Genomic DNA, 27,856 nt, shown 5'->3' on the forward strand with positions numbered 1-27,856 from the left:
CGTCTCGGCCTCCCAAAGTGCTGGGATTACAGGCTTGAGCCACCGCGCCCGGCCATCTCTGGTCTTAAGGTAGTGAATGATAATTAATAATAGCTAGGCCAGGCACGGTGGCTCACGCCCGTAATCCCAGCACTTTGGGAGGCCGAGGCGGGAGGATCACTTGAGATCAGGTGTTCAAGACCATCCTGGCCAACATGGTGAAACCACGTCTCTACTAAAAATAAAAAATAAAAAATTAGCCGGGCGTGGTGGCAGGCGCCTATAATCCCAGCTACTCAGGAGGCTGAGGCATGAGAATCGCTTGAGCCTGAGAGGCCAGGGTTGCAGTGAGCCGAGATCACGCCACTGCACTCCAATCTGGGCAACAGAGTGAGACTCTGTCTCAAATAAGAATAATAATAATAATAGCTAATATTTATTTAGTGGCCACTATGTGTTGGAAACCATTCCAAGTGCTTTAATCTCATTCAATCATTACAATGCTGTAGTCAGGAAATATTTTTATCCACATTTTACAGTAGAGGAACCTAAGGCTCAGATAAGTTAAACAAGTTGCCCAAACACACTAAGCATCTACTAAGCAGTGGCTGCAGGATATAAACCATGTGGGTCTGATTTCAGATTTTGCCACCAGTACCGCATTATGTGGCTACTCAGAGCCAGGGGGCCCAGGGCCCGGTGTAGGCAGCCGTCTAGGGGTGCAGTGCCACCCACACCCACACTAGGTGTGCACATGGCCCCATATTTTCCTCCATGCCTCCTGTATGCCTGGCATTGTACTAGCTGCTGGGAAGACAAAAGTGAAGAGCCCAGAAACCCTCAGGACGGGAGGGCCATCCTCTTGTCCTGATGGATCACACACCCTACACAGGCATCTTTCTTCTCTGCCAGCCAAAGAGAAGGCAGCTCAGCCATGAGATGGCTGAGCAAAGACAAGGTTTCTGCCACCCTCTCCATGCCAGGGAACCCAGGCAGAGGCCCTGCCCATTCATCCCATAGCACATTCCACTGACTGGACAAGAACGTGTGTTTCACAGGCTGCCCTTGGGCCACCTGGCTGCTCCCCCTCTGGACAGCCTGGGCTGAGTCCCCTCCTAATTTTAAGCCAAATAGGGGGAAGGGCTTCCCAGCCACAGGGCTGCTGCCAAGTGCTCACCTCCAGAAGCCGCTGATGGGAGACCCGACATAACTGAGACAGAGCCAGGTTCCAGCTTCCTCTGAAGTTATCCACCATGGGCGGATCTGCCAAGCACATGTGGACCCTGAGCCTGATGGGAGGCAAACTGTGTAACCTACTTGGGGGAAGAAGCCAGTGCCCGATTGTGCACAGCATTAAATAGGCCACCTTCAAAGGATTCTTACCTGTTCATTAAAGCAGCCCTCCCAGGACCCTGACCCGGCAGGATTTCTTCCCTGGCAGGTGGAGCCCTCCATACTGCCCCCTCTCCTCTGCTCTCCCTTTGCAGTCTGAGCAGAATGCGGTTCCCATGCATTTGTTCTGTGCATGTGTGGGGAAGGAGAAATATATAGAACCGGTTTTTGCATTACTTTAGCCCACTTGACTCCCCCCAGCTTGCCCCCAACCTGAAGGCCTGTGGTGACCAGGGCTGGTGAGTGGGTTGGTTCTACTCCCACATCCCCAGTCAGGAAAGACCCTGAAGGTATCTACCTGCCCTGTAAATGAGGGAATGAGCCACAGAGCAATAGGAACATGGACACCTCAGACCCACCAAGCACACACCTCTTCCAGGGCCCTCGTACTTGCAGTTGCCTCTGCCGAGAACACTTTCCCCCCAGGTTTTCTCCCTCACTTCCTTTAGGTATCTGCTTAATTGGTAGTAATTTAGAAGACACCACACTAAAATAGCACCTTTGTCAGCCTTTATCTCTTTGCACTGCTTAGTTTTTTTCCATAGTATTTCTCATTGGTTAACAGAAATGTGTGTGTGACTGTGCGTGCGTGTGTGTGTGTATGTGTGTGTTTGCTGCCTCCCCACTAGAATGTAAGCACCATGAGGACAGGGCATTTATTTTATTCATTATTATATCCCAAGTCCCTTGATCATTTCTTAAGTAGTCAGTAAATAACAGCTGTCTCTTGGTATCCATGGGAGACTGGTTCCAGAACTCCCCATGGATATCAAAATGCAGGGATGTCCAAGTCACTGATATAAAATGGAGTAGTATTTGCATGTAACCTATGCACATCCTCCTGTATACTTCAAATCATCTCTAGATTATTTCTAATACCTAATACAATATAAACGTTATATAAATATAAATAGTTACTATACTGTACTGTTTAGGGAATAATGACAAGAAAAAATGTCTGTACGTGTTCAGTACTTTTCCCCAAAACCTATGGATATGGAGAAACAACTGTACTTGTTAAATAAAGAGCAAAGTCACTATTCCTTAACTGACCAGGAGAGGCACTGCAGGACAGGGAGCTGTCAGGAGGCATTGGCATCTAACAGCACCTCTGCCTTTGTGTAGCTGGCTGGTAAATTGGCTTGGCTATTTGCAAGGTTAGATTACTGTGGTCCAAATTCCTCCTCATCCCAGGACTATGACAGCTGAGTGGGAAAATACCTCCACCTGCCAGTAGAGCAGAAGAAGTCAGGCTTTTGTGGCACTGGGACTGGAGGGAGGGGACATTGGCCCAAGAATCAGAAGGTCCTTGAGGTCCTTAAGTCCCTTATAGCCATCAAGCTGAGTGACCCAGAAACTGACTTCCTGCTTTCTCCCCTTCCCAACTAGGGGATGGACACCCTCTGTCCCCAGCACCTGTGAAATGATCTTTCTCTGTGCCTCCTTCTCCTGACTTTCCGCCTGCCTCTCCCCATTTCTTCCTTAATGTCTTCTCCCTCGTCTTTCCTCTCTCTCTCCACCTGTCTCCTGGCCCACTTGGCCTCCCACCTCCCTCCCTCTCTGCCTGTTTTCTCCTCCTCAGTGTAGTCGGGTGGCTTAAATGAGTGGCATGAATTGCGTCATGCAAAGCACCCTTCACAGTGCCTGGTATATATTATAGCAGTGTCCAACTAATGTTCTCCCTCAAGTCCTATACACCATTTCCCTTCTGAGGCCTTGTCCCTACCGGATCCCAGGGACCGCCCCCACTCTCCTCCCCGGACCCGGTGTCTGCAGGACGGTGATCTGAAATCCCTTGTGGGGATTTCAGACACAGAGACACTAAGGCCCAGAGAGGGCAGGACCCCGAGGCATTGTGGGAAGGCACCGAGCCCACAAGGCCGTCCCAGGCCAGGAAGTCCAGTGGACAGTGCCAACTGGCCAGGAGCATGGCGCCTGAAGTCCTGTCCTGCTGCCTCCTCCCTGCCCTTGACCTCTAGGTCTCCTTCCCTCTAACTCCACTCCGCGGCTGAGGCCCTTTCCTGCTGCCTGCTCCCTGCCCTTGACCTCTAGGTCCCCTCCCTTCTTTTTTTTTTTTTTTTTTTTTTTTTGAGACGGAGTCTTGCTCTGCCGCCCAGGCTGGAGTGCAGTGGCCGGCTCTCAGCTCATTGCAAGCTCCGCCTCCCGGGTTCACGCCATTCTCCTGTCTCAGCCTCCCGAGTAGCTGTGACTACAGGCGCCCGCCTTGTCGCCCGGCTAGTTTTTTGTATTTTTAGTAGAGACGGGGTTTCACCGTATTAGCCAGGATGGTCTCGATCTCCTGACCTCGTGATCTGCCCGTCTCGGCCTCCCAAAGTGCTGGGATTACAGGCTTGAGCCACCGCGCCTGGCCGGTCCCCTCCCTTCTAACTCCGCTCCACGGCTGAGGCCCTCACGCCTCTGGCCATGCCCCCTCCCCGACCCCGCACCCCCAGCACCGCCCGTGGGAGCGCTGACCTTTCACTGGGGAAGGGGAAACTTTGTCTCCTCGTCCCTTTTCATTTGACTTCTCCTCCCCGTTCTTGCAGCCTCTCTCGCCTTTTCTTGGCATCTCACACAGACTTTCAATTCCTTCCAGGATTTTCTGGGCTCTTAATGTGAAGATCGCGACCAATGCTGTGTCCCGGGCGTCCCCTCTACACATCCTTATGAGCTGCGGGGGCCAGGAGGGAGGGGAGGCGCGGCGCTGCTGGGGAACTGGAGTCGCTGAGACCGGGGCGCAGCTCTACACTCGAGGGGCAGCTGCCCGGATCAGGGCCAGCTGTGTAGCTGTGGGGAGCACCCTGAGCTGGCATCAAAAGATGAGCATTGAAAATCCACTCCCGTCTCAGTATCTTTGCTTACTGATTGTCCTGGAATAAGCCATTTGACCACTTTGGCCTCAATTTTCTTATCTGTAAAACGAGAGAATTAGCACCCACGGTGGCATAGTAGGTAGCTGGGAACCGTACCACAGAGGAAGGACAAATGGCTTCTGACCTGCCTGCCCCTTGAAGGTCTCCACGTCCCTAGCCAGCTGTGGACCGGGTCAGGCCTTTGGTTAGAGCCCTTAGCGCTCCCAGCAGTGGCCCGTGCAGGTTCTCTAGGCCAGAAGGCCCATCCTGAGTGGCTGGCTTCTGCCTCGGCTCTGGCCTGGTCCTGGTTGTGGCGGGTGCCGAGTCCTTTCCTGCCCTACGTGCCTTGCGAAAGCGAGTCGTGATAAGACTGGCCGTGGAAGGGAAGAAGGGAGGGCAGGTGCCACACTGACGGAGAGGGTGTGTTCCGTGTGTGCATTCCAGACGCTGCCACGTGGAACATTACATTTAAGCCTAGCTCACTAGATAGTGTGTATGAATGAGTGAGGAGTGAATGAGCAAGCTACTGAGGAAGGTACAATGGTGCCATTAAATGAGATGGCATATGTCATGCAGCTGACATGTGCCTGGCACACAGTCATCCCTCAACAAACGCTGCTACCTTCCTGCTGCCCCCTTAACTGTCCCTCACCCCCGTGACTGACTCACAATGTGGCATAATGGAAAGAGCACTAGATTTAGAGTCCAAAATGCCTGCCTATGAGTCTTGGTTCTTTCACCCATTGACCCATGACCTTGGAAAAGTCACCTAACTTCCCTGGGCCTCAATTTCTTCCTCTGTGAAAAGGAAATAATGACATTGCTGGATGTATGAAGATCAAATGAAATAGATGAAGAAGAGCTTTGAAACAGCAGGGCGTGGCCCCTATACGATCCTCCCCTCCCCATGACCACATGCTCCCAGCTCTCTCCCCAAGTCCCTGTCCCCGGGCTCAACACTGTCAGCAGGATCTAGGACAGGTTAAAATCCCAGCCTGGCACGCCCTTGCCTCGGATGGCCCTGCTTCATCACTCCCCTGCTTCCACCGCCACTCCGTGATGGCATTCACAGAGACTCCGCTGTGGCACAGCACCTGGGCTTGGCCCACTCCAGCCGCCTGGCCCGCAGTCACCTCGTGTCCATTAAGCCCCAATCCAGATTTCTTTCTCTTTTAATTAAGCCACTTGGCCTGAAGACCTCTGCCCCTTGAGTCCTGATTTGCACAAATGCCCTATGAATAGCTTTGATTAGAAAGAAAAACCAGCATTTGGTACAAGTGCTGCTCAGCACTGCCCTGAGTCCAACAGGGAAAGGAAGCCAATGTAACCCAGCGCTGTTTCCTGAGAGATTGGGGACAAGCTAATTTGGGGAGGAGATGGCAGGCAGGCCCCAGCCAGGGCTTGGCAGCTGCTAAGGCCTCAGCCCAAGCCTGAAGAGGCTGCCCCCACCCGCACTGGCTCATGGTTCCTGGCCCTCCCTGGCTTGTCCGTCCACGCTTGTGCCAGCCAATTCTAGGTTATTAACCTGGAGACACTAGGGCTCAAGAGGACTGGTGTGCCAGCCTCACTCAGAGGGAGGCACTAAAAGGCAGAGAAAGAAGGGGCAGCCTCAGGGAGGTGCCAGGACTGTGCCAGCCCCCACCCTTTGGAGGCCATACCCGCCCTCCCCTCCTGAATGTCACTGGGGCCTCAGCTCTGCCCCAACATCCTCTCTCTCTCTCTCTCTCTCTCTCTCTCTCTCTCTCTCTCTCTCTCCCTCTCTCTCCCCCCTCCGCCCCCTCCAAAAAGCAAATATTTGGAAGGGGACTTTGACATCCTCTTTCTAGTTCGGGTGTTTATATCTCTTTGAGTCACAGACCCCTTTGAGAATCTAATGAAAGCCATGGGCCGCTTTCCCCATTAAAATGCGTGTATACACCATTATTTTCATTACATTCAGGGTCTCTGTGAACTGTTGAAGTTTCCAGTGGACTGAGGTTAAGAATTTCTGATCTGGTTCAACCACTTTATTTTATTATAGATGAAGACAAGACACTAGGGCCCAGAGAGGGCAAGTGACTTGCCTGTGGTCACACAGCAAATTAGTGGCACAGCCCATTCTGAAGCCGTGGGCCCAGACTCCCAGTTCAGTGCCCTTTCCACTCCCTCAGATGGTGTCTCCCTCCCTTTCCTCTCCATAGCTCACTTCTCCATCAATCCTGTCCTAGGGCCCTGCACAGAACAAAGTACACACAATGTATGGTCAGTAAGTGTGGTTAACAGGCCAGCCGGAAGAAGGAACAGGCCCGCTGGAAGGAGAAACAGGCCAGCCGGAAGAAGTTCTTCCCTGCAGGGCCAGGGTAGACGTGGTTTGATTACAGAGACATGTGAGGGGCTGGATCAGTGAGTGGCTGGATGGGTCTGTTCCAGGGTGTTCCTGTGGTGTCTCAGAGCTCCAGGCTATCACCATGTGAGGGGCCAAGGAAGTGTCCTCAGGCTACAGAGCAGGGGACCAGAAGCATGCCCAAGCTTCTTCTAAATGCCAGGACCTTAGCTTTTAACACCACCTCCATTCATTTCTGTTCCTCCTCTGCTCTGGAACCCATGCTGGCTCCCTAGTACCATAGCATCAAATTCAGATTTCTTCCCCTTGTGTCTTCTTTGCATAGGATGAGCTCATTTCTGCACTGGTCATTGTCATCCTGTCCCCAGTTGGTGTGAGTGGGAATCAGTGGGGAGGTGGGCAGAACTCTGGAATGTCCTCTGCCTGCTTGGGGCCTTGGCCGGATATCTTGCTGTGCCTTACCAGTCATCTCTGCCCCCAGGACTGCAGTGCAACGCATCCGTGGACCTCATTGGCACCTGCTGGCCCCGCAGCCCCGCAGGGCAGCTAGTTGTTCGGCCCTGCCCTGCCTTTTTCTATGGTGTCCGCTACAACACCACAAGTAAGGAAGACGTGGAGGGTGGACCATCTGCTGGGAGGTGGGACAGGATGGGGAGAGCTTGGAGGTGGGGGAAGTAAGAATGATGATGCCAATAACAGTAATATCTCTTGTGGGGATCACCCCTGTCTTCCAAAGGTCAGCGCTGTTTTCTCCCGATTGCCCTGTGCTCATTACTGGTGATTCTCACAATACCCTTGCAAGACACTATCACGCCTCCTATAACTAAGGCCCCTGAGGCTCAGGGAGGTTAGGGAACTTGCCCCATTGGCAGCTGGTAAGGGGTGAAGCTGGAATTTGCATCCACGTCTGTCTGGCACTTCCTTCTGCCATTAAACTTCAGGTTAGTCTGTTTGAGCCCTGCTGTAATACCGTGAAGCAGGGCAGGAATCGTCAGAGCCCCAGCCGTGTGGATAAGAACCCTGAGTCGAGAGGTTCTGAGGCCTACCCCAGCCCTCCAGCCAGGAGGCGGGGGACCCAGAGTTGTAGATGCACAGACAGGGGCTCAACTTGCATCCTGGATTCATAGGTGGAGTGGGGACACGACAGGACTGACCCAGGGTCCATCGGATACTTGATCCTCATGTAAACACCTGGCTCCCCGGAGGCCCAGAACCCCCATGGCTGGGCTTTGCAGCTCCCTGCTATTCCGCCTGCCACTCTCAGAATTAATTTGCTCTCCCCTGTCAATGACCCAGGTCCCTGCTTATCAAAAGAGCAACAGCTGTGGGCCAGGGGCCCTAACCTACCTGAGGGGAGGCTGGGCTCCTGATCCCTGCAACTGGGGCCTCCTGTGTGCACCCTTGGATCCTGGTGGTCTTGAACTCAGAGCCCCAAGAGGGCACAGGGGTGAGCCCAGACACCATGTAGTTTACTCCAAGACTCACTATGTGACCTCCCAGCACATTGTTGCCCCTTGTCTGGCCCTCAGCCCCTCACCTGAGGATGGAGAGGGCTGGATGGCTTGGCTTCTAAGATGTCTCCCAGCTCAAAAACCTCCCGAATTCCTTCTTCTGCCCCTCTTTCCTCTACCAGATGGATTTGGGGGTTTAAAGTTGGGGGCTACAGCACAGGAGTGGGAAGACCCAGCCAGAGAGTGACTCCCCAGGGAACGACCTGGGAGGCCAGGGCAGGGCAGGAGGCTGGGGCAGCCAGATCCAGCAGTCTCGTGTGTCTGTACCATGTCCTGGCCATGGGAGGGACCTGGGAGAGGGAGAAGACACACTGGGAGGGGCTTGGGGACCAAGGGTAGGAAGTGCAGAAAGGAAGAAGAGCCTCTTGGTCAGGTCAGTCCAAGGGGTGCACAGTTGGCCAGCCCCCAATATAGTCAGGCCCGTTTGATAATAAGGAAATTGAGGCACAGAGAAGCTAATAACCTATCAGAGGTCTCAGAGCCTGCAGGCAGGGTCACAGCCCAGGGACGAGAACTCTCACGATGCTGGGGACTGAGTCCTTCTGGAGCCCCTAGGAAGGAGGGAGCATCTGCACATCAGAGGGGCTTCCGGGAGGAGGCACCAGATCCTGTCATGTCCACTTCCAGAGTGATTCTTGTGTCTGGCCCTACCTGCCCCCACTCCCCAGCGCCACTGCCCAGCCTCAGGTTTCAGATCTGAGTCGGTCGCTCCTTCACTTGGAATCCACTCTTCTGTGGCCTCCGTGGTCAGGCCCGTGCTCCTGGGTGGGGCCTGCCAGGCTCTCTGTAGTCATGGCCCTGTTGCCTTTTGCAGCCAGCCCTGGCCACCCACCATGAGTTTCCTCTACTCCCGTTGCAAAGGGTTACGTGACACGCTCCAAATAAACATTTCCAGCCCTCAGTGCCTGGGCACACACTTCACTTGCTGGCCCTGCCCGAAGTGGCAGCCAGGAGTCCTAGGTTCTCATTCCAGCTGCATCTGCAGCTGGTTAAGGAGCCCTTGGCACAGACCTTCTCTGGGCCTCAGTTTCTCCACCTGCAGAATGGGTAGGAGGATTGGGTGTGGTGTTCTTTAGGCTCCCCTGCGCTTCCCTCTGTGATCCCAGGAAAGGAGCTGGGGTGATGGCCCCTCGACCTGGGATCAATCTGTCAGGGCAGGGCTGGAAGACCCCTTTCCAGGTGCCTCTAGTGCCAGATGAGGTGGAGCATGCCCATGCAATCAGTCGCAAGTGGGTACCCAGAGCTGCACCTCATCATTAAGCACTAATTAATCCATTTACTGATGAGTTGCTGCCAGGACGTCTAGGCCTTCTCCCTAATGCCCTCCCTCCTGCTGCATCCGATCTTCAAAGGGATGGGAAGCATTTCCAAAAATATCCATTTTCCCGTGATTCTTTGGGAGGACTGCTCAGCTCAGCAATTAAAGACAAGGAGGTCGCATCCTCCCTGGCAACGGCTCCCTGCTTGTTGGGCCTGCTTTCTTTCGGATCACCTCCTTTCTCCCTATCAAAGCCTGCTTTCTCTGGGTGACGCAGCCTCTGGCGGGACTCCTGGCTCCTCCCTCACATACCAAGGGGGGGCAAGGGTGTTGAGCAAAGGGGGCTTCTCCCACAATATCCACCAGTACCCTTTGATGGGGACAAGTGACACGCTCTGAGTCGCGTGTAAGGTTATATAAATATAGCTCCAAGATAATAATAATAAAAATAACAGCCAACATCACATGCCAGGTACGGTTCCAAGCACCTTGTGCATGTTAACTAAAAATACTCAACTCTTGAAGTAGGAGCCGCTATTCAGAGGCTCTAACTTACAGAGGAGGAAACTGACAGGTTTCGGGATTTGCCGAAGGTCACACAGCTAGTGGAAGGTAGTGCCAGGATTTGACCCTAGACTGTCTGGGTCCAGGGGCCACACTCTTAGCACTACTCCATGCTGCCTCTTAACTCAAGAACCACCACCCCCGGGCCCCTTCCAACCAGATCTCTGTCCCCAAGCCCCTTTCCTTGGAGGTATTTCAGAGCAGCCTCTGGTCCCGGGACGTCCCAGCCATGGCAGAGACACTGGGTTGCCCTGGTTCCTCGCCTCCCCCTCCCCTCAGACCTCCGTGAAAACCTGCTGGGTGAGCCTCAGCCCTCCGGTAACTCATCCCTCATTTAGCAATTAGGAGAGGATCAGCAGCCTCTTCACCAACTCTGCCCAAGGGCCTGAGGCTCCCCGAGACTGCGGTCCACTGACATGGAAGAGCCTTAAAAATCCATTTAGCCAGATCTCCCACTGGCCAGCTGTAGCTGAGCAGCTACTCAGCAGAGGGACCTAGGAGGGGAATGGACGGGAGGAGAGCGAGAGAGAAGAGGCCACGGCTACCTTTCAGCCCTGGAGGCCAGGACGGGCTCCCTGTCATCACCCTCTTGTCCTGATGCTGTCAGCAGAGGCAGCGCCCAGGCTGGATGGTCCCTTGGGGATCAGCTGGTCCAGCCCCTCCTTTTATAAATGAGAAGGGGTCCCCAGAGGTCACTCACGCAGCACAGCAGCAGCTGGGCTGGTCCCAGGGCCCCAGCCTCTAGACCCTCACAGGGTTCTGCCCCATGGGGCTCCAGACTCAAGGACTGGGACTCCAGCAGCTTTCCCAGCCCTCTCCCAGCCCCGAGGGCCAGCGGGAGCCACAGGAAGGCCTACAGTGAGGGAGACTCCAGGGGAGATGCTCAGGGCTTCATTTCTCTGCCAGGCAGTTCTGCCTGGAGTCAGAGCCAGAATTAACTCAGCAAAGCATGTTTAGAGCTAGTGAGGCCAGAGCCGGATATGGGGTGGGGTGGGGCGACCTCTGCCAGCAGAGAAGATGAGATGGAATTTAGAACTCATGCTGTCCCTTCCCAGCTGGGTTTCAGGACTCGGGAGCTCGAGCCTGGTAGGCAGGAAGGAGGGCGAAGGGAACACGTTGGGCAGCTCTGCCCATCCCAGGGCCCTAAAGTCAGGCATCAATTCGGCTCACAGGGCCCCTCCCCATCTCCTTAGAAGGTGACAGGTTCTGGGCCACAATCCAGGCCGGTGACTGCATGAACCTCCGTATGTCCCTGGGCCACTCTGCTGCCTTCTTCCTTGAGTGACATGGGCCAGGCTAGGAGCAGCTGTGGCAGACCTGAGTGATGACATCTCCCCACACATGCCTGTCACCTGTCATTTTCTGTCCAAGAGACTTCCATCATGGATGTGCCCCCCACCCACCCACCACGACCTTCCAACACAGGACCGCTATGGAGAAGTGCCCCCCTGGGGACCTTCCCCAAGATCTGCCCCATGAACTCTGAGCCCCCATGTGCAGCACGGCCAGGGAGGACCTCCCACGGCAGCCTCTGTGAGATGGCTCTACCACAAGAAGCCCTGTCATGCCACCTGCCACATGAGCTGTCACCGCATACCCTTCCACCGTGTCATGCCCAGCCTCGTGAAAATTGACTCATGAGGTCTCACCATTTTTTGCTGTCTTACAAGACCCCTGAACAGGAGATTTATCAGAAGAGCACCTTCCCATCATCTGCCACCACATAAGGACTTCAAAGGAAACACCCCAGGGAGCTGGCCAAGCCTGTCCACAGGCCAGTCCTGTGGGCATGATTGTGCCAGCTTGAGTGGGCAGAGCCAGGTCCACAGGTGGGCATCGGGAGAGCCACCAACCCCTGCGGGAGGCCAGTGGGCAGAAAGAGGCAGGAAGATGGGGGTGGTAAGGAAGCCCTTCTCCCCAGCTTTACTCCACAGCCCCCAGCCAGCAGGTGCCTGTGCTGGCCATCTACAGATCCATCTATGCATCCATCTGGGCCAGGATGGTCAGACAGGGGCCCAGGCTGCCCTGCCATCACTGCCTCTCTCTTCCTTTTCCAGACAATGGCTACCGGGAGTGCCTGGCCAATGGCAGCTGGGCCGCCCGCGTGAATTACTCCGAGTGCCAGGAGATCCTCAATGAGGAGGTGAGGCTGAGCCGAACGAGGCTGCCCATATGAAGGGGGGTCCAGGGTCCCCAGCAGAGTTGTGTGCCTGCTTCTTGGAGTCAGGGAGCCAGAGGCTAATGTCAAGGCCCTGCCCTAGCAAAGCTGACTGGGGAACTGGAGCTGTTGACTTGGAAATGGCCCATGAGCAGGCACCCTCGAGGGCGGACTGGACCAATGGGGCACTGGGCAAGCTCTGATGGTGATGAAATGGGTCCTTGTTCCTTCCTTCCTTCTCCCTGTGCTCATCGGGCAGCCGCTTGCACTGGGCATGGGACTGTCCTGGGGGTGCAAAGGGAGACCAGACTTGGTCACAGGAGTCCCACCCTTTTCCACCACACGCACCTGAGAGATACATCCAGTTCCAGCCATGGGGCTGTATGGGAACCAGGGATGGGGTGGAGGTAGCAGTGCAGTTTGAAAAAGCCCTTGGAAAGCCTTTTAAAATGTTAAATGTTTTTGAGCAGATGTTGCTTACACAGAACTCAGAAGGTACAAATAGGAATACAATGTCCCCTCCCACCCCGTCCCCGGCCACTGGATTCCCTCCCAGAGGCAACCATTTTGCCAATTTCATAAGTGTCCTTCCAGAGACATTCTCTGCATACATGAGTAATTATATATACGTATTCTTGTTTTTACCTGAATGTTGCATATTACACACACTGTCTACACCTTGCTTTTTTCATATAATCATCTATCATAGAGATGGTTCCATATCAGTACATAAAGAGCATCTTCATTCTCTCTGCATTTGCATAATATCACAAAATGAACCATAATTTATTTAAACCAGTCTGTATTCTCAGTCTTCAGTTACTACAAATGGTGCTGCAATGAATAATCTTTGAAGGGTGATATTTGGCAAAGGTACAAATATATCTATCCTGGAACTGCTGTTGCCCTCGGTCTCCTTTGCCACCCGACGCTTTCTCCCTCAGTGCTGAGGAAGGCGGGGGTCAGAGAGCAGAAGGGGGGACACTCCAGGCTGTCCAAGGGCCAGGGCTTCTGACTGTGGAAGAGACGGACTGACCTAGGCAGTCCCAAGAATCCCATCGCCTAAAGATCAGAGCTGGAAGAGACCTTGGAGACTCTCCCTCCCATCTTGAGGTTCCCAGACCCGCCTGGTTATAAGAATCGTCCAGAGGCAGATCACCTGGGGTCAGGAGTTTGAGACCAGCCTGTCCAACATGGTGAAATCCCATCTCTACTAAAAATACAAAATTAGCCGGGGTGTGGTGGTGCACACCTGTAATCCCATGTACTAAGGAGGCTGAGGCAGGAGAATTGCTTGAACCCAGGAGGCAGAGGTTGCAGTGAGCCAAGATCATGCCATTGCACTCCAGCCTGGGCAAAAAGAGGGAAACTCCATTAAAAAACAAAACAAAACAAAACAAAAACGTGGCCAGCTGCGGTGGCTCATGCATGTAATCCCAGCCCTCTGGGAGGCTGAGGCAGGCAGATCACAAGGTCAGGAGATCGAGACCATCCTGGCCAACATGGTGAAACCTCATCTCTGCTAAAAATACAAAAATTAGCTGAGCATGGTGGTGCATCCCTGTAATCGCAGCTACTTAGGAGGCTGAGGCAGGAGAATCACTTGAACCAGGGAGGCAGAGGTTACAGTGAGCTGAGATCGTGCCACAGCACTCCAGCCTGGCGACAGAGCAAGACTCTGTCTCAAAAAAAAAAAAAAAAAAAGTATATGGAATCGCCCAGAGCACCTGTCCAAATACAGGTCCCAGGGCCACACCCAACACCTAAGAAATCACACCGTCCAAGGAGAACCCGGGAATCTGTCTTTCATGAGTGCCCCAGGGGAGCCTTCTGATGGGGCAAAAGTGAGAAACTCAAATCTAGTGCAACCCGTTCACATTGCAGATGGGCAGACTGGGACCCAGAATTGGGGACTGATGCACACAAGATCACGTGGCCAGAGTAAGTCAGAGCCTGGAACCCAGGGCTTCGGAGCTCAGGCTCTGCCTTGCCCACTGCCAGGTATCTGCGTGAAACAAAGTGAAAGGAGAAAGAATCACTTTCCTTCACCCCCAGCTTGCTAAGCCCCCACATGGAGAGCCCACCTGGGAAGTCCTGGGATTGGGAGGAGGGCTCTTCCTGGACTGAGGGAAGGAGGTGGGGTTCCAGGTTAGGAGACTTAGTTGGGCCGGAGGAGATGGCCTTGGCTGGGGGAGTGGGAGTGGGCAAGACCGTTCAGGGATGTGGGGAATCCGTAGCCTGGCACACAGTAGAAGGAGGGAGGAAAGGAAACAGGGCTGGTGCTCAAAAGAGCGGGTCAGTGCTGTCAGCGACTCAGGACCACATGCCATGCCAGAGAGGGATGGTATTGAGGAGGTACAGCTAAGCCACAAGGTCAGGCTACAGGCCGCACTGTCTGTCCCAGCCTCACGCCCTGCACTCAACCCTCCTGAGGGTGAGGGCGGGGTCTTCGTGGTTCACCTGTCTCTCCTGCTCTAATGTAAGCCCCTTCCTTTCAGTTGGCTGATGGGGACACTCGGCAGCCCCTGTTTTCCCCAGCACCCTTCAAAGACTCAAGGGCAGTAGGTTAGCCACCCTCGGCCCACCCTGCAACGCCCACCCCTGCCAGGACAGGGGTCTCTCCCTCTCTCCACCAGCAGGGTTAGGACAAGGAAGAGGATCAGGACCCCAGTCTCGTCAGCCTGCTCTTTGCATTGCAGTGGGAATAGCACAGACCTTAGGGTTTGGGTTTCAATGGGAACCTGCTGCATGACCTAGAGGAGGCAACTTAACCCCGCCAAGTTCCCAAAACTGGTGGCCAGGAATTCAGATCTCTGCCTTCTGGAGATGGAAGGGTGGTGTTGGCCTGTCTTGGCCTATGGGAGATGTTCCATTCACCTGCCGCCCCCTGTCTCTCATCTCCCCTGTGAGGTCAGGGGAGGTTGTAATGTACACCTAGGGGAGTGACCTGCCCCACCCCCCAGCCCATCCATGCCTGGCTGTGCCACCTCTTTCCTCTGCAGCCCCTGCTGGCCTGGTGCCTAGCACTCTGGGTAATCGATTAATTTAATTAGTGAAAATGCCATTCCCTTCTGCCAGCCCCCAGCCTCGCCAGACCCCTCCCAGAACTGCAGAGGAAAGTATCCAATTAATTGAGTGGTAGGTTTCTCAGCTCTGGGCCTGGGCTAAGCCCTAATTAAGCTCCAGCGCCCTGGGGTATTGCAGATAATGGATTCGCAGAAGTCCGCCTGTGAAATGGGACTTGCGAGGGCACCCCAAGGCCAGGCACCCCAGGAGATCTGCCCGCAGCCAGCACCACCAGGGAACAGACCCGCAACTGGGGAGCCTGTTGCATGCATGGCTGGCCTGGGGATGGCACTGAGCCCCTAGCAGAACCCCTACACCTGCTCCCCATATCAGCACCCTCTCCTCCCCCCACCACCTCCCTCCACTACTGTTCACTCCCTTCCCCACTGTCCGACCTTCCCCCACCCACCCGACACTTGCACACACTCTATTCCCCTTCCCCACACTCTGCTGAGCACAGGAGCTTGGGCCTCAGGTGCAGTCTGGGAGGGCACACCGTAGTGGGACATGAAACGGAATCTGGGGGTCTGGGTTTGTGGGCCAAGGTTCACTGCTCACCGTCTGGGGAGAGGTGGGCGGCGGTTGGACCAGGGCTTCTGAACTGTAAAGGTGCTTTTTCCTAAAACGAAGCTCCGATTCCATGGGCCTAGCGTAGGGCACACATTCCACTTTCCTCAAGGTCTCTGCGAGCTCCTCTGTGTGCTGTTGCTGGGCCAGGGGCTGCCCTTTGAGGATCGAGGGACTGGAGTGAGTGCCCGCTGTGGGGTAAGAGGAGTGGCTGTGGAAACTTCAGTGGAGAGGAGGTGCCAGAATGGAGTGGGCACCGGGGGGAGCTTGGAAGGGAGGTCTCATTGCCACCATCCCAGAGAGGCATCAGGACGGGTCTGGCACTGCAGCACCTGGGACGAGGTGGTGTCCTGCAGAGAGTCCAGTCAGAGTCAGCCGCGCACTAATTGCTTATTCAATTCAGGTCACTGAGGGTACAGCGGAGTGGCCTCTGCCAAGTACCACGCTGTGCCACCCTCCTGAGGTGCCTGCTGGTCTTAGGTCTCCAGACTGGACGGAGAGGGAGTGCTGGTCAGGGCCCCAGACTGGACGGAGAGGGAGTGCTGGTCAGGGCCCCAGACTGGACGGAGAGGGAGTGCTGGTCAGGGCCCCAGACTGGACGGAGAGGGAGTGCTGGTCAGGGCCCCAGACTGGACGGAGAGGGAGTGCTGGTCAGGGCCCCAGACTGGACGGAGAGGGAGTGCTGGTCAGGGCCCCAGACTGGACGGAGAGGGAGTGCTGGTCAGGGCCCCAGACTGGACGGAGAGGGAGTGCTGGTCAGGGCCCCAGACTGGACGGAGAGGGAGTGCTGGTCAGGGCCCCAGACTGGGCGGAGAGGGAGTGCTGGTCAGGCCCCAGACTGGGCGGAGAGGAGTGCTGGTCAGGCCCCAGACTGGGCGGAGAGGGAGTGCTGGTCAGGGCCCCAGACTGGACGGAGAGGGAGTGCTGGTCAGGGCCCCAGACTGGACGGAGAGGGAGTGCTGGTCAGGGCTCCAGACTGGACGGAGAGGGAGTGCTGGTCAGGGCTCCAGGGGTAGCTGTGCCCATCTGTCCTTTGAACATCCCAGCTGCTTTGCTGGTATCGTGGCTGTCGGTCGGTGTGTGACTGGCTGTCCCTGGGGGTGCTGCTGACTCTCCCCTCCAGGTGTCACTGGCCACCTCTCAGGGTGTTTCTAGGTGCCTTTTAAGGCCTTGCTGTCTCTCTAAATAATGCTGTCCAGAACTCTGGTTGTTATTGGAAATGTCACAGTGTCACTGGCTTCTGTCTGGGTGATGCAGGATGTATTTGTCTCAGGGTATCAGCAGCCATCCCTCAGGCTGTCTCTCCAGCTGTCTTCTCAAGCTGTTTCTCAGGTTGCATCATGCTGATGTGACCAATAAGAGAGAGAGCTTGAACCTGGCCCAGGCCCGACTGCTCAGGGAGTCACACTGAGACTTTGTCCTCCGGGAATGGTTTCGCCTGATTCTCCCTCTCGGGCTCTTGGAGAAAAGCCCTCGTGGGTGCTATCCTCCCAGCAGGAGGTCCCCCGAGGCTCCTGAGCCCAAAATGGAGCGAGACCACCCCAGAGAGTGCCTTTGCTTTCAATTCCTGCTTGTCCCCCAAGAAATCTCCCAGGGGTCTGGGGGCGGTGGCTCACGCCTGTAATCCCAGCAGTTTGGGATGCCAAGGCAGGTGGATTGCCTGAGCTCAGGAGTTCGAGACCAGCCTGGGCAACATGGCAAAACCTCATCTCTACCAAAAAATACAAAATATTAGCTGGGCATGGTGGCGCATGCCTGTGATCCCAGCTACTCAGGAGGCTGAGGCAGGAGAATCACTTGAACCCAGGAAGCAGAGGCTGCAGTGAGCCATGATCCTGCCACTGCACAACTCCAGACTGGGCGACGGAGTGAGACTCCATCCCTCCCCCACCCAAAAAAAGAAATGTCCCTGGGAAACCAGGAAAAGAGGGATTTCAAAGCCAGGCAGACCCAGGTTCCAGATGCCGGCTGCATGGCGTGGCCAATTATTCAGTCTCTTCTACGGGAAGAACTGGGATGAGAAGAGCAGTCTCCAAGGGCAGCTGTGGGAAAGGAAAGCAGTGGCATCTGCAGAGCTCCTGGCACAATGCTTAGCATACAGCAGGTGCTTAATAGATGACTCCTCCCCACTCCAACCCCAAGGGCCTGGTGCGGCCTGACTCAGGAGCGAGGTGGGGCCTGGCAGGTGGCAGTGAATGGTCTGCCTGCACACTGCGCCCCTCCCGCCCAGCCTGGGCCCGTGAACAAGGCCGGGGTGTCGTGCCATGCTCGGCTGCACACATGCTGTCATTACCCAGGGGCTTCTCAGCATGGATTTGTGAAAAATTTAATAAAAGGATATTAAATACCAGCTCCAGACAGCCTGTGATGTGTGCATATCTTCCGAAGCCTCCGGATTGGGGCATCTGCCGCCAGGCGCTTAGAGACCCCCCCACTTGCACGGGTGATGGGTCCCCTCTCCTCACTCCCCTCTGTCTCTCTCCTGCCTTCGTTTACACCTCCCTGGATCCCAGTCCTTTGGAGGCTGGAGTTGTTCATGTAATTTCCTGACATGTTCCAGAAAGCCTCTGCCTGGAAACCAGCTCTGAGAACAGAGCTTCTGTAGGAGCCTCTGGACCTAAGAGGTTCCTGATGAGGAGGCCCCTTCAGAAGGGCCTTGGTGGCCGGGCGGAACTGGGCATAGGGTCTTGACTCCTCCTGGGATGCCTGGTGGATAGGGCTGGACTTGACCTCTGGTTTCGTGTGGGTTCTGTAATTCCAACAGGAAGGCCTGCGGAGGAGCTCCGTGGTGGCTCTGAGAGGATGATGAGGGCTGTTGTGAGCTCAGCACTTCTCGGCGCTTGCATGTCACCCGTTTCTGTGCCTCATGATCATTCAGCCCCACCCCAGAGCCTGGAAACGGGGAGGGACCCGTTTCTGCGGTGCTGCCAGGGACCACTCCTTTCCCAAAGCCACCTGCTTTCAACACCTGTCTTTCCTTCCTTCACTCACACACTGCTTTGGAGTTCGACTGCGTGTCAAGCTCTTGGTTTCTAGGCCCTGCTTCTTGGGACCTATAAAAGTGTGGATGGGGGCTTTGCTCTGGGGCAGGAGTCTGCAGAGAGCTGGGCATGGGGACCGGCCAGTCCCCTATTATGGGCTGGGCTGGGGACCTGTTTGCAGCCTTTGTACCTTGCCAATCTGCACGTGCAGGCAAGAGGTGGTTTTGAAGTTGCGTGACCTCCAGTGCGTCAACATAACCTCTGTGCTGTTTTCCTACAAAATAAAGCCCAGGAGCCCTTCCAGCTCCCCCTATGGAGTTGCCCTGATGGTTTAAGATGATAACAGATACGAAAATCCTCTGTCAATGGGAAGGCTTCATCACTCTTGGAACTTAAGATTGCTGTAAAGAGGAAGGCAGTGACCTCCATCAGTATATTAAATTCATTCAGAAATAAACCCGGGGAATGTGTTCCAGTCCTGGGAGAGGATCCTGTTCACTTTGCACAGATCCCCTTGGGCCAGGGATGGGGAAGGCCCTGGAAAGTGAGTTGTGGAGCCTAAGGAGACTTTTCTGTGGTTTTGGCTGATTCTGTGGATGCCAGAGCCCAGCAGCTGCCTGGCCCCTCCTCGCTCACAGGAGCAGGCGGTGTTGCAGCAGGAGGGATTCAAGGGCAGCCGAGAAGGTGGTGACTCAGTTCAGAAATGGGGGGAGAAGATAAATCCCGGGAGGTTGGTGTCTCTGCAGCTGAGAGGTCCACCTGGTGTTCCGACCGGGTGGCAGCATGGGCAGATGCAACTGTGAGGGCGCACCTGTGAGCCGGCCACACACGTTTGTGCATGCAGAGGGGGCATCCGTGTGGAATGGGGAATCCCACGTGATGTGGAGACTCAGACACAACACAGAGCAGTGAACAGAGCATGGGATTCAGGGACAGACAGAGCCTCAAACTGGACGCATTGCTCTGCGGCGAGGCCTGACCCACAGCAGGTACTCAGGAAGGGGGAGTGGCGCTTGAGATCATGACCTGCTCCGTCCCAGCCACCCCCAGGCGATGTCCTCATAGAGCGGCTCCCATCCAGCAGGCGCAAGGGCATGGCTGTGTAGAAGGCTCACCTCTGCCCCTCTCTCCTGCTCCAGAAAAAAAGCAAGGTGCACTACCATGTCGCAGTCATCATCAACTACCTGGGCCACTGTATCTCCCTGGTGGCCCTCCTGGTGGCCTTTGTCCTCTTCCTGCGGCTCAGGTGAGAAGACCCCAGCACTGCCTCCTCCTGTCCCTGGGCCCTAGAGCAGGAGCAGGGTGGAGAAGTGAGAGGAGCAGCTCTAGGTCGGGGTGGGGGTTGCTGGGAGAGGGTGGCAGGGGCTGGCTTATCCGAGAGTCTCAGGTCTCTGGGAACCTCTGGCAGAGCCGCTCTGCCCCCTCCCCAGTAGCTGCTGGAATGGTGGGGAAGGACAAAGCTTGTCTTATGTCACCCACACCCAGGCCAGGCTGCACCTATTGGGGTGACCAGGCAGATGGAGCCCTGAAGGTGGGGGCTCCATGGAGTGGTGCCCCATTTCAGGTTCGAAGGTACCTGGGCCCCAGCACTACCGCCAAGGATGCAGGTGGCAGAGCCAGGGATGGGGATGGTTGGGATCAGGAGCCGAGCATCAGGGCTGGAGGCTGGGAGCAGGGCTGACCCCCGTGACTGTCCATCCTGGAATGGCAGGGAGTGGAAGGCACCCCCAGGGCAAGCGGGCATCCCCAGGAAGCCAGCTGCCCTGGTCCATGGAGTGCCAGGGAGAGCCTGGGGCTTTTGTCTGGGTGGGTTGCAGGCAGGAAGGGCTCCATAGGAGAGCCTTAGCTGTCACTTCCCTGTGTGACTTGGCCCGTCAGCCCCACCCTGTGCCTCAGTTTCCTCATCTACACATCTGGGTTGGGGTGATGTGGGTGGCCTGCCCCTTATCCTCTCTCTCCTGTCGCTCCCATCATCCACCTGCCCTGCTGCACCAGGAGCATCCGGTGCCTGCGAAACATCATCCACTGGAACCTCATCTCTGCCTTCATCCTGCGCAATGCCACCTGGTTCGTGGTCCAGCTAACCATGAGCCCTGAGGTCCACCAGAGCAATGTGGTGCGTCCTGGCGGGGGAACGGGGAGCAGGTCAGGCCAAACCCACGTCAGAGAAGGGGCCCAGGTGGGCCTGCCCTGCAGAGGAGGAGCCCACAGAACAGGAGTGGGATCCCAGGGTGTGCCCTGTCCTGCCTGGGGGAGGCCCAGGGCCAGGGTTTGGTGCCGCCCCTGACCCCCATCATCATCATCTTTGGTTGGGGGTGGGGTGGCAGGGCTGGTGCAGGTTGGTGACCGCTGCCTACAACTACTTCCATGTGACCAACTTCTTCTGGATGTTTGGTGAGGGCTGCTACCTGCACACAGCCATCGTGCTCACCTACTCCACCGACCGGCTGCGCAAGTGGATGTTCATCTGCATCGGCTGGGGTGAGCTGGGCAGCCACCTCCCCGGCCTGGGCAGTGGTGACCGCCGTGCTGCCCTCTCCTCACCCAGACTCAGGCCAGAGGGCTGGGGGTCCTGAGGGATGGAGGTCGGGTTGGGGCAGTGGGGTGTGCGCCATAGCCCTCTGCTCCTCTTGGGGGTGGGGGGCAGCAGGAGCACCTTGAAGGAGGTGTGTGAGTTTGAGATCCACCCTGGGTAACCCTAGACCCCCGGAGCCTGGGCTGCACTGGGGTCCTCCAGGGCCACATCCCCCAGCCCCTGCTGAGGGCTCTGTGACAGCCCATCTCTCCCCCAGGTGTGCCCTTCCCCATCATTGTGGCCTGGGCCATTGGAAAGCTGTACTACGACAATGAGAAGTAAGTCACCTCCTTTCCCTTCCTGCCCCCAAGGTTTAGGCTCCCAGCCTAGCTTGGTGACACTCCCAAGGGCCTTGGGCCATGCTGGCTTTCCCCTCAGGACCATGGCTTCTGCATCTATAAAGCAAGAGATCTGGGGGTTGGACTCATTCGGAGGGTCCCTGCCTGTGCTCTGCCTGGGTGGGACTGGACAAGCAGGATCCAGCCTCCTTTATCTGCCTTGAGTTTACACAGGAAGCAGCCTGGAGCCAGACTGCCCAGGTTCAGAATCGTGGCTCCATCATTAAATAGCTGTGTGACCTTGGACGGATTACTGCAGTGTGCCTCAGTTTCCTCATCTGTAAAATGGACATACTACTGCCTCAAAGGGCTGTTGTGGGGTGATATCAGTCCATCTATATTAAGCATTTAGAGGCCGGGCGCAGTGGCTCAAGCCTATAATCCCAGCACTTTGGGAGGGCAAGGCAGGCGGATCACGAGGTCAGGAGATTGAGACCATCCTGGCTAACATGGTGAAACCCCGTCTCTACTAAAAATACAAAAAAAATTAGCCAGGCGTGGTGGCGGGCGCCTGTAGTCCCAGCTACTCGGAGGCTGAGGTGGGAGAATGGCATGAACCCGGGAGGCGGAGCTTGCAGTGAGCTGAGATCCGGCCACTGCACTCCAGCCCGGGCGACAGAGCGAGACTCTGTCTCAAAAAAAAAAAAAAAAAAAAAAAAAAAAAGCATTTGGAATAGGACCTGGCATATAGAGCAAATGCTGTATAAATATGTTCTAGTAATACTAAGACATCTTAATAGAAGAGTCCTTGAATTTAATAGAAGTGGACCTAGATGATCCCAGAGGCTTCTTCCAGCTCTGAAGTTCTTTGGTTCCTTCCGAAACGGACTCAGATGTTTCCAGTCGTGCCTGGAAACTTGATTTCTGCTGCAGTGGTGCTCAGCCTTGGCTCACACTAGAATCACCTGAGATGCTTCGAAAAGCACCAATGCCCAGGCTTCACTGCCAGAGAGTCAGGTGTAACCCCTCTGGGGTGTGGCCTGGCACCCAGAAGTCTTGAAAACTGCCCAGGTGATTCTAATGTGCAGCTAAGATTGAAAACCACTGAGAGAGGGGGGGGGCAGAAAAGGTGGACATGGATGGCAGGGGAGCCCCAGGACCTTCTTTGCCAAACAAGTGTTCCCAGGAACCTATCTGACTGACTGACCTGGCGTCCAAGTGGCCTCCACCACAGTGACAAGCCCTCTCCTCCCCCCACAGAGGGGAGGAGGCCTGCATGGCTTCATTGGGCTGAAGGAGGAGCCTGGAAGATTATCTTGTGTGTTTATGAGGTTGACTCCCTCCTGACTCAGGCTAGCTGAGGCCTTGGGAGGCCGAGGCGGGCAGATCACTTGAGGTCAGGAGTTTGAGACCACGCTGGCCAACATGGTGAAACCCCGTATCTACTTTAAAAAATACAAAAATTAGCTGGGTGTGGTGGTGCGCACCTGTAGTCCCAGCTACTCGGGAAGGCTGAGAATCTCTTGAACCCAGGAGGCAGAGGTTGCAGTGAGCCAAGATCGTGCCACTGCACTCCAGCCTGGGCAACAGAGCGAGACTCCACAAGCCTCAAAAAATAAAGCAAAACAAAAACTGTTTGGGCTAAAGGAGAAAGTGAGTCTGAGCGGCTCTGAAGCCCCACCTGGTGGTGAGAATTCAACACTGCAACAGAGAGGATCTGGGTGTGAGAAAGCAGAAACGAACTTACTTGCAGACCAGAGGCCCAAGGACTGGACCCAGCCCTCAGAAGCTGTGTGTGGCCGGCATGGTGTTTTCTGAAAACTCGATTTTGTAGCCAACCTTTAAAAAATCCAAAGGTTTCATATACAAATCTCAATTTCTGGCTTATGAGATCTAGCCACTGGGGGTCTTCATACCCACGAGGTCATAAGGGCTTCCAGTTTGTCTGGTCCCCACCCACTCCCCAGGCCTCCCTGGAGTTTGCTGGAGGGACACTCAGGAAAATGCAAAGCAATTACCCCCTGCAGCAGGTAGAACCTGTGCAAATGTTCCTCTCAAGGTCGTTCAGGCTGCGATTAGACAGGTTCAGGCTGAGATTGCAAACTGCTGGGTGCCCACTGGGTAACAGGTGTGGTGCCACTCCCACCAGCAGCCCCGCAGAGGACATGCTGGGCCTCAGCCACAGCCAGAGGACTGTGAGGAGGAGCCAAGGATGCAGCCTGCATATTGAGCCCATGCCCATTCCCGGCCACTCAGTCTTTCCCACTGTCTACCTCCTGCCCCAATGTTTGCTTCCAACTTTGCATCTCATCACAGAGGATGCTGTCCATTCTGCAGATGGGACAACTGAGGCTTGGCAGTGGGATCAAGTGACTTGACCTTCTGCCAGGGTTAGAATTGGGACATCTACCTCCTGGCTCCCAGCCCCAGTCCTGTCCTGGCCAAGCACTGTCCCTCCCCATGCCACCGAGGCAGATGCAGATGACCCCTCCTCCCCTTTCCCCTGTGGCCTTCTAGGTGCTGGTTTGGCAAAAGGCCTGGGGTGTACACCGACTACATCTACCAGGGCCCCATGATCCTGGTCCTGCTGGTAAGAACGTGGGTAGGGGCAGGAGACAGGGCCCAGTGGGGAGGGATGATCAGTGCCAACCGTGGACAGAAAGGACCCCTCTGCCTAGAGGTGGGGGCCACCCAAGGAGGGGGCATGGGCCAGGGATGTGCAGCTGCTCCTGAGGAGGAGGGAGAACAGGAGCACTGAGGCCAGAGCTGAGAAGCCTGGATCCCCAGCCTCTTGCACACTCCAGCCCGCTGGTGTGCTCAAATTGCAGATCAACTTCATCTTCCTTTTCAATATTGTCCGCATCCTCATGACCAAGCTCCGGGCATCCACCACATCTGAGACCATTCAGTACAGGTAACCGGGTACCGCCTCCCCCAGGCTTCCCCCTGATGAAATCCCTGCTCCCCATGCCTCTCACATGCCGGAGACCTGCCACTCCCTCCCCCGACCTGGCCCGCTGCTGAGCCAGCGGGCAGCCCGTCCTGGGGTGGCTGTGACTCCAAGCCTCCCCACCCACCCACCCCAGGAAGGCTGTGAAAGCCACTCTGGTGCTGCTGCCCCTCCTGGGCATCACCTACATGCTGTTCTTCGTCAATCCCGGGGAGGATGAGGTCTCCCGGGTCGTCTTCATCTACTTCAACTCCTTCCTGGAATCCTTCCAGGTACAGCCCTGGGGGGGCGCACTGGCACCTCCTGGGGTGGGGATTCTCCCAAGCAGATGCCTGGAGGGTAGGAGGCCAGGGAGAAGCAAGGGGCAGCCCAGAGGCTGGGTGGGCGACACCTGTGACCGACCTTGGACGCCTCCTCTCTCCTCCCCAGGGCTTCTTTGTGTCTGTGTTCTACTGTTTCCTCAACAGTGAGGTGAGGACCTGGGGGCCCTGCGGCGGGGCTCAGGGCTGCAAGGCCTGTTGGGGCTGGCGATAGTCTAGAGCCTTCTCCTCCCCTCCCAGGGCTGGCTCTCTCCCTCCCTGTTCCTCCTAGGTCCCTGGGGGATGCTGCTGGGAGCCCCAGGCCGGCCCCTCCCACCTGTCCACTCCTACAGTGACAGCCCTCTCCTTTGCTCTCAGAGGCCGCTGGCACCAGGCTGGAAGCCAGAGCTCCAGTATCTTTGATGAGCCTGTGAAAACCAGGAAGGGCTGAGCCCTGGGCAGGGGATATGTGTGGGTTGAGAGCAGGAAGCCTTGATGGCAAAGGCCATATGGTGCCTTCATGTGGGTTAGAAAAGGGTGCCCCTTCGCCAGGACACTTGAGAAACCTGTTCTGGCAAAAATGCAAAGCAGCCATGTTAAGGCTGTGAGTGCCGTCCTCTCCTGAGGACTTCTGTGTGCTCAGCTGACCTGCACAGCCGCTTACCTGCACAGCTGCTCGTGGCGACCCAGGGGAGGGAGGGGGTCCTGACCCCAGGCTCAGATGTCGTGCTCCTCCCTGTGCCCGCAGGTCCGCTCTGCCATCCGGAAGAGATGGCATCGGTGGCAGGACAAGCACTCGATCCGTGCCCGAGTGGCCCGCGCCATGTCCATCCCCACCTCCCCCACCCGTGTCAGCTTTCACAGCATCAAGCAGTCCACAGCAGTCTGAGCTGGCAGGTCATGGAGCAGCCCCCAAAGAGCTGTGGCTGGGGGGATGATGGCCAGGCTCCCTGATCACCCTGCCTGTGGAGGTAACCTGTTAGGTCTCATGCCCACTCCCCCAGGAGCAGCTGGCACTGACAGCCTAGGGGGCCACTCTCCCCCTGCAGCTGTGCAGGACTCAAGCTCATAAGTGGAAAGTCATCTACAGGACTGGGCCAGTCCCGGGGCCTCTGGCTTCCCTGCCCAATCCTCCCTGGAGAAGGGACGTGGGAATGAATGGAAATGGGCTGCTGGACACCCACAGCAGCACGCGCGTCCCTCCAAGGCTGTCTTCTCCCAGAGCACAAGAAGTCCAGCCCACTGGGACCTGGGGCTGCCCTCGGCAACTGTGGGGAGGCCGTTTGCTGCCCCGGGGCATCATGGGCAACTCGTGACAGCCTCTGACTCACCACGATGACGCCTCTGGACCTCGGTGATGCCTTCCGACACCACTGGGAACCAAGGGCCCTCGCTCAGGAACCCTGGAGACAGAAGTCAGGTGTCATCGTCAGATGTGTGGCCACAGCACTAGGGTCACCCCCCAGGCCTCCAGAACCTCATTGACACTGTGGCACTGCCACCAGCAATGCCCTGCCTCGCTGCCTTCATCCTGAACATTTACTACCCTGCAGGCCAGGCCAGCTTCCCCTCACTTAACCACAGGCAGTACCCTCATCCCACACCAGTCACCTCCTGCCCCTTTTCCTCTTTTGTGAGAAGAGGGGGCTGGAGGGGGCAGAGTGGCCTGTGAGCAAGAGCCAGGGGTGTCCCAGCCCCGGCCTCTGGGGCAGAGCTTGTAGCCCCAGATGGCCTCTGGGGCAGGACCACTAGCTAAACAAGCCAGGAGAAAGCTCCTGCCCAAGTGGCTCTTGGGACAACATGCTGCTTACACTCTAGGTGTGGACTGGCTACAGTCCCCACTGACCTGCCCATGTCCAGAGGGACTGGACAGCCAGAGCAGGGCTTTGGGGGGCACTAGAAGATGAGGGTATCGGCTGTGAAGCGGGTGGCTGGTATAAATAATAATATTTATCTTTTCAACCAGCATTTGTGAAGGCCTGGACTCCACAGGGGGCTGGATGGAGAGAGAGTCTCACAGAAGTGGGAGCCATTTCCCAGCTTTCAGGGGCTGCTGTGTTGCTGGGAAACCTGACCCCACTCTCACCCCGGCAAGGATGGTGCCAGGAGAGCCCCCGAGGGCCAGGAGAGGGGTGAGGGCAGAAGGGAGGGCTTCGAGGAACAGGTGGATCTGGCCAGGGCCCCCTTAGTTAGGGACAGCTTGTTGTGAGGAGGTCAGAGGGAGAGGAGGACCACAGTTAAGGATGCAGAGGAGGGACACCATGGGTCAGGGGAAGGAACAAAGGAGACAGGAGTGTGTCCCAGCCCTGGGCAGAAGCTGAGCTGAGGAATGGGAAGCAGAATTAGGGCGCAGGGCCACCGGACAGGCCAGAAATGCAGCTGTCTCCGCTTGGGCACCACAAGAGACCATCCCTGAGACCCTGAGGTTTCTTGTGCAAACTCGAGGGAAGGAGAGTACAGAGGGCGACAGGGAGTGAAGCCAGGCAAGGAAGGCAGGGGAAAGGGGGAAGCTAGAGAGGAACACAGTAGCCTGTGAGCAAGAGACAGGTGTGCCCCAGCCCTGGCCAGTGCCGCTCTGATGTGGGCAGCACACTCTTGGGTTCCCCTGCCTGCTGGCTTCAGTGCCCCCAACTCTGAGCTGGAGCTTGTAGCCCTGCGTGGCCTCTGGGGCAGGACCAACACTCCAACACTGTTGCGGGTGCCTGGAGCTCCCTTCCGCTGGGGAAGCCCTCCCTCATCCCACCCAACAGGTGAGGGAGCTGGGGTATTTATCCACCATCTCCCATCAGCTGTGGGTTGAGGGCTGCTCCCAGGGGGACATGAATTCTTCTGCATTCCCACTTCAGGCTACAGAGGGCCAGAGAGAGTTCTCAGGCACAGAAACGCGCAAGTGGGTGGAAGCCAGTGTGTGCTGCATTGGAGGGGCAGGGGTTGTGGGTGGAACACCAGAACTTGACACAGGGCCCCACTAAAGCCGGGGCCTTGCCTCTGAGTCTCTCTAACCAGGGAGGAGGGTCCATGGGTGGGGCGTATGTATGCACATGGGCACTTGTGCACCCAGGCGCACACAAGAGCTTGCAGTGTCAGGACACCAGGAACAAAG

General features: G+C 56.3%; 1 protein-coding gene across 3 annotated transcripts in view; it reads left to right on the forward strand.

The window, feature by feature from the left end:
• The window catches only part of CRHR1 (corticotropin releasing hormone receptor 1), a 52,801-nt gene extending 26,080 nt beyond the window's left edge, over positions 1–26,721 (forward strand). The window contains exons 3-14 of one of the 3 annotated variants that reach the window (XM_033217673.1): positions 7,028–7,147; positions 11,937–12,022; positions 19,791–19,897; positions 20,137–20,223; positions 20,647–20,767; positions 20,979–21,132; positions 21,444–21,504; positions 24,022–24,094; positions 24,333–24,418; positions 24,591–24,726; positions 24,884–24,925; positions 25,502–26,721. In XM_033217673.1, the coding sequence (XP_033073564.1) occupies positions 7,028–7,147; positions 11,937–12,022; positions 19,791–19,897; positions 20,137–20,223; positions 20,647–20,767; positions 20,979–21,132; positions 21,444–21,504; positions 24,022–24,094; positions 24,333–24,418; positions 24,591–24,726; positions 24,884–24,925; positions 25,502–25,642 (1,214 nt within the window). In that variant the 3' untranslated portion in view covers positions 25,643–26,721. The remainder of the gene's footprint in view (positions 1–7,027; positions 7,148–11,936; positions 12,023–19,790; positions 19,898–20,136; positions 20,224–20,646; positions 20,768–20,978; positions 21,133–21,443; positions 21,505–24,021; positions 24,095–24,332; positions 24,419–24,590; positions 24,727–24,883; positions 24,926–25,501) is intronic. The other 2 variants (XM_033217503.1, XM_033217580.1) reach the window with 2 other exon arrangements.
• The last annotated feature ends 1,135 nt before the right edge of the window (positions 26,722–27,856 follow it).

Source organism: Trachypithecus francoisi, unplaced genomic scaffold (assembly GCF_009764315.1).
Source record: "Trachypithecus francoisi isolate TF-2019V2 unplaced genomic scaffold, Tfra_2.0 Contig00057_ERROPOS647011, whole genome shotgun sequence".
Lineage (NCBI taxonomy): Eukaryota > Metazoa > Chordata > Mammalia > Primates > Cercopithecidae > Trachypithecus > Trachypithecus francoisi.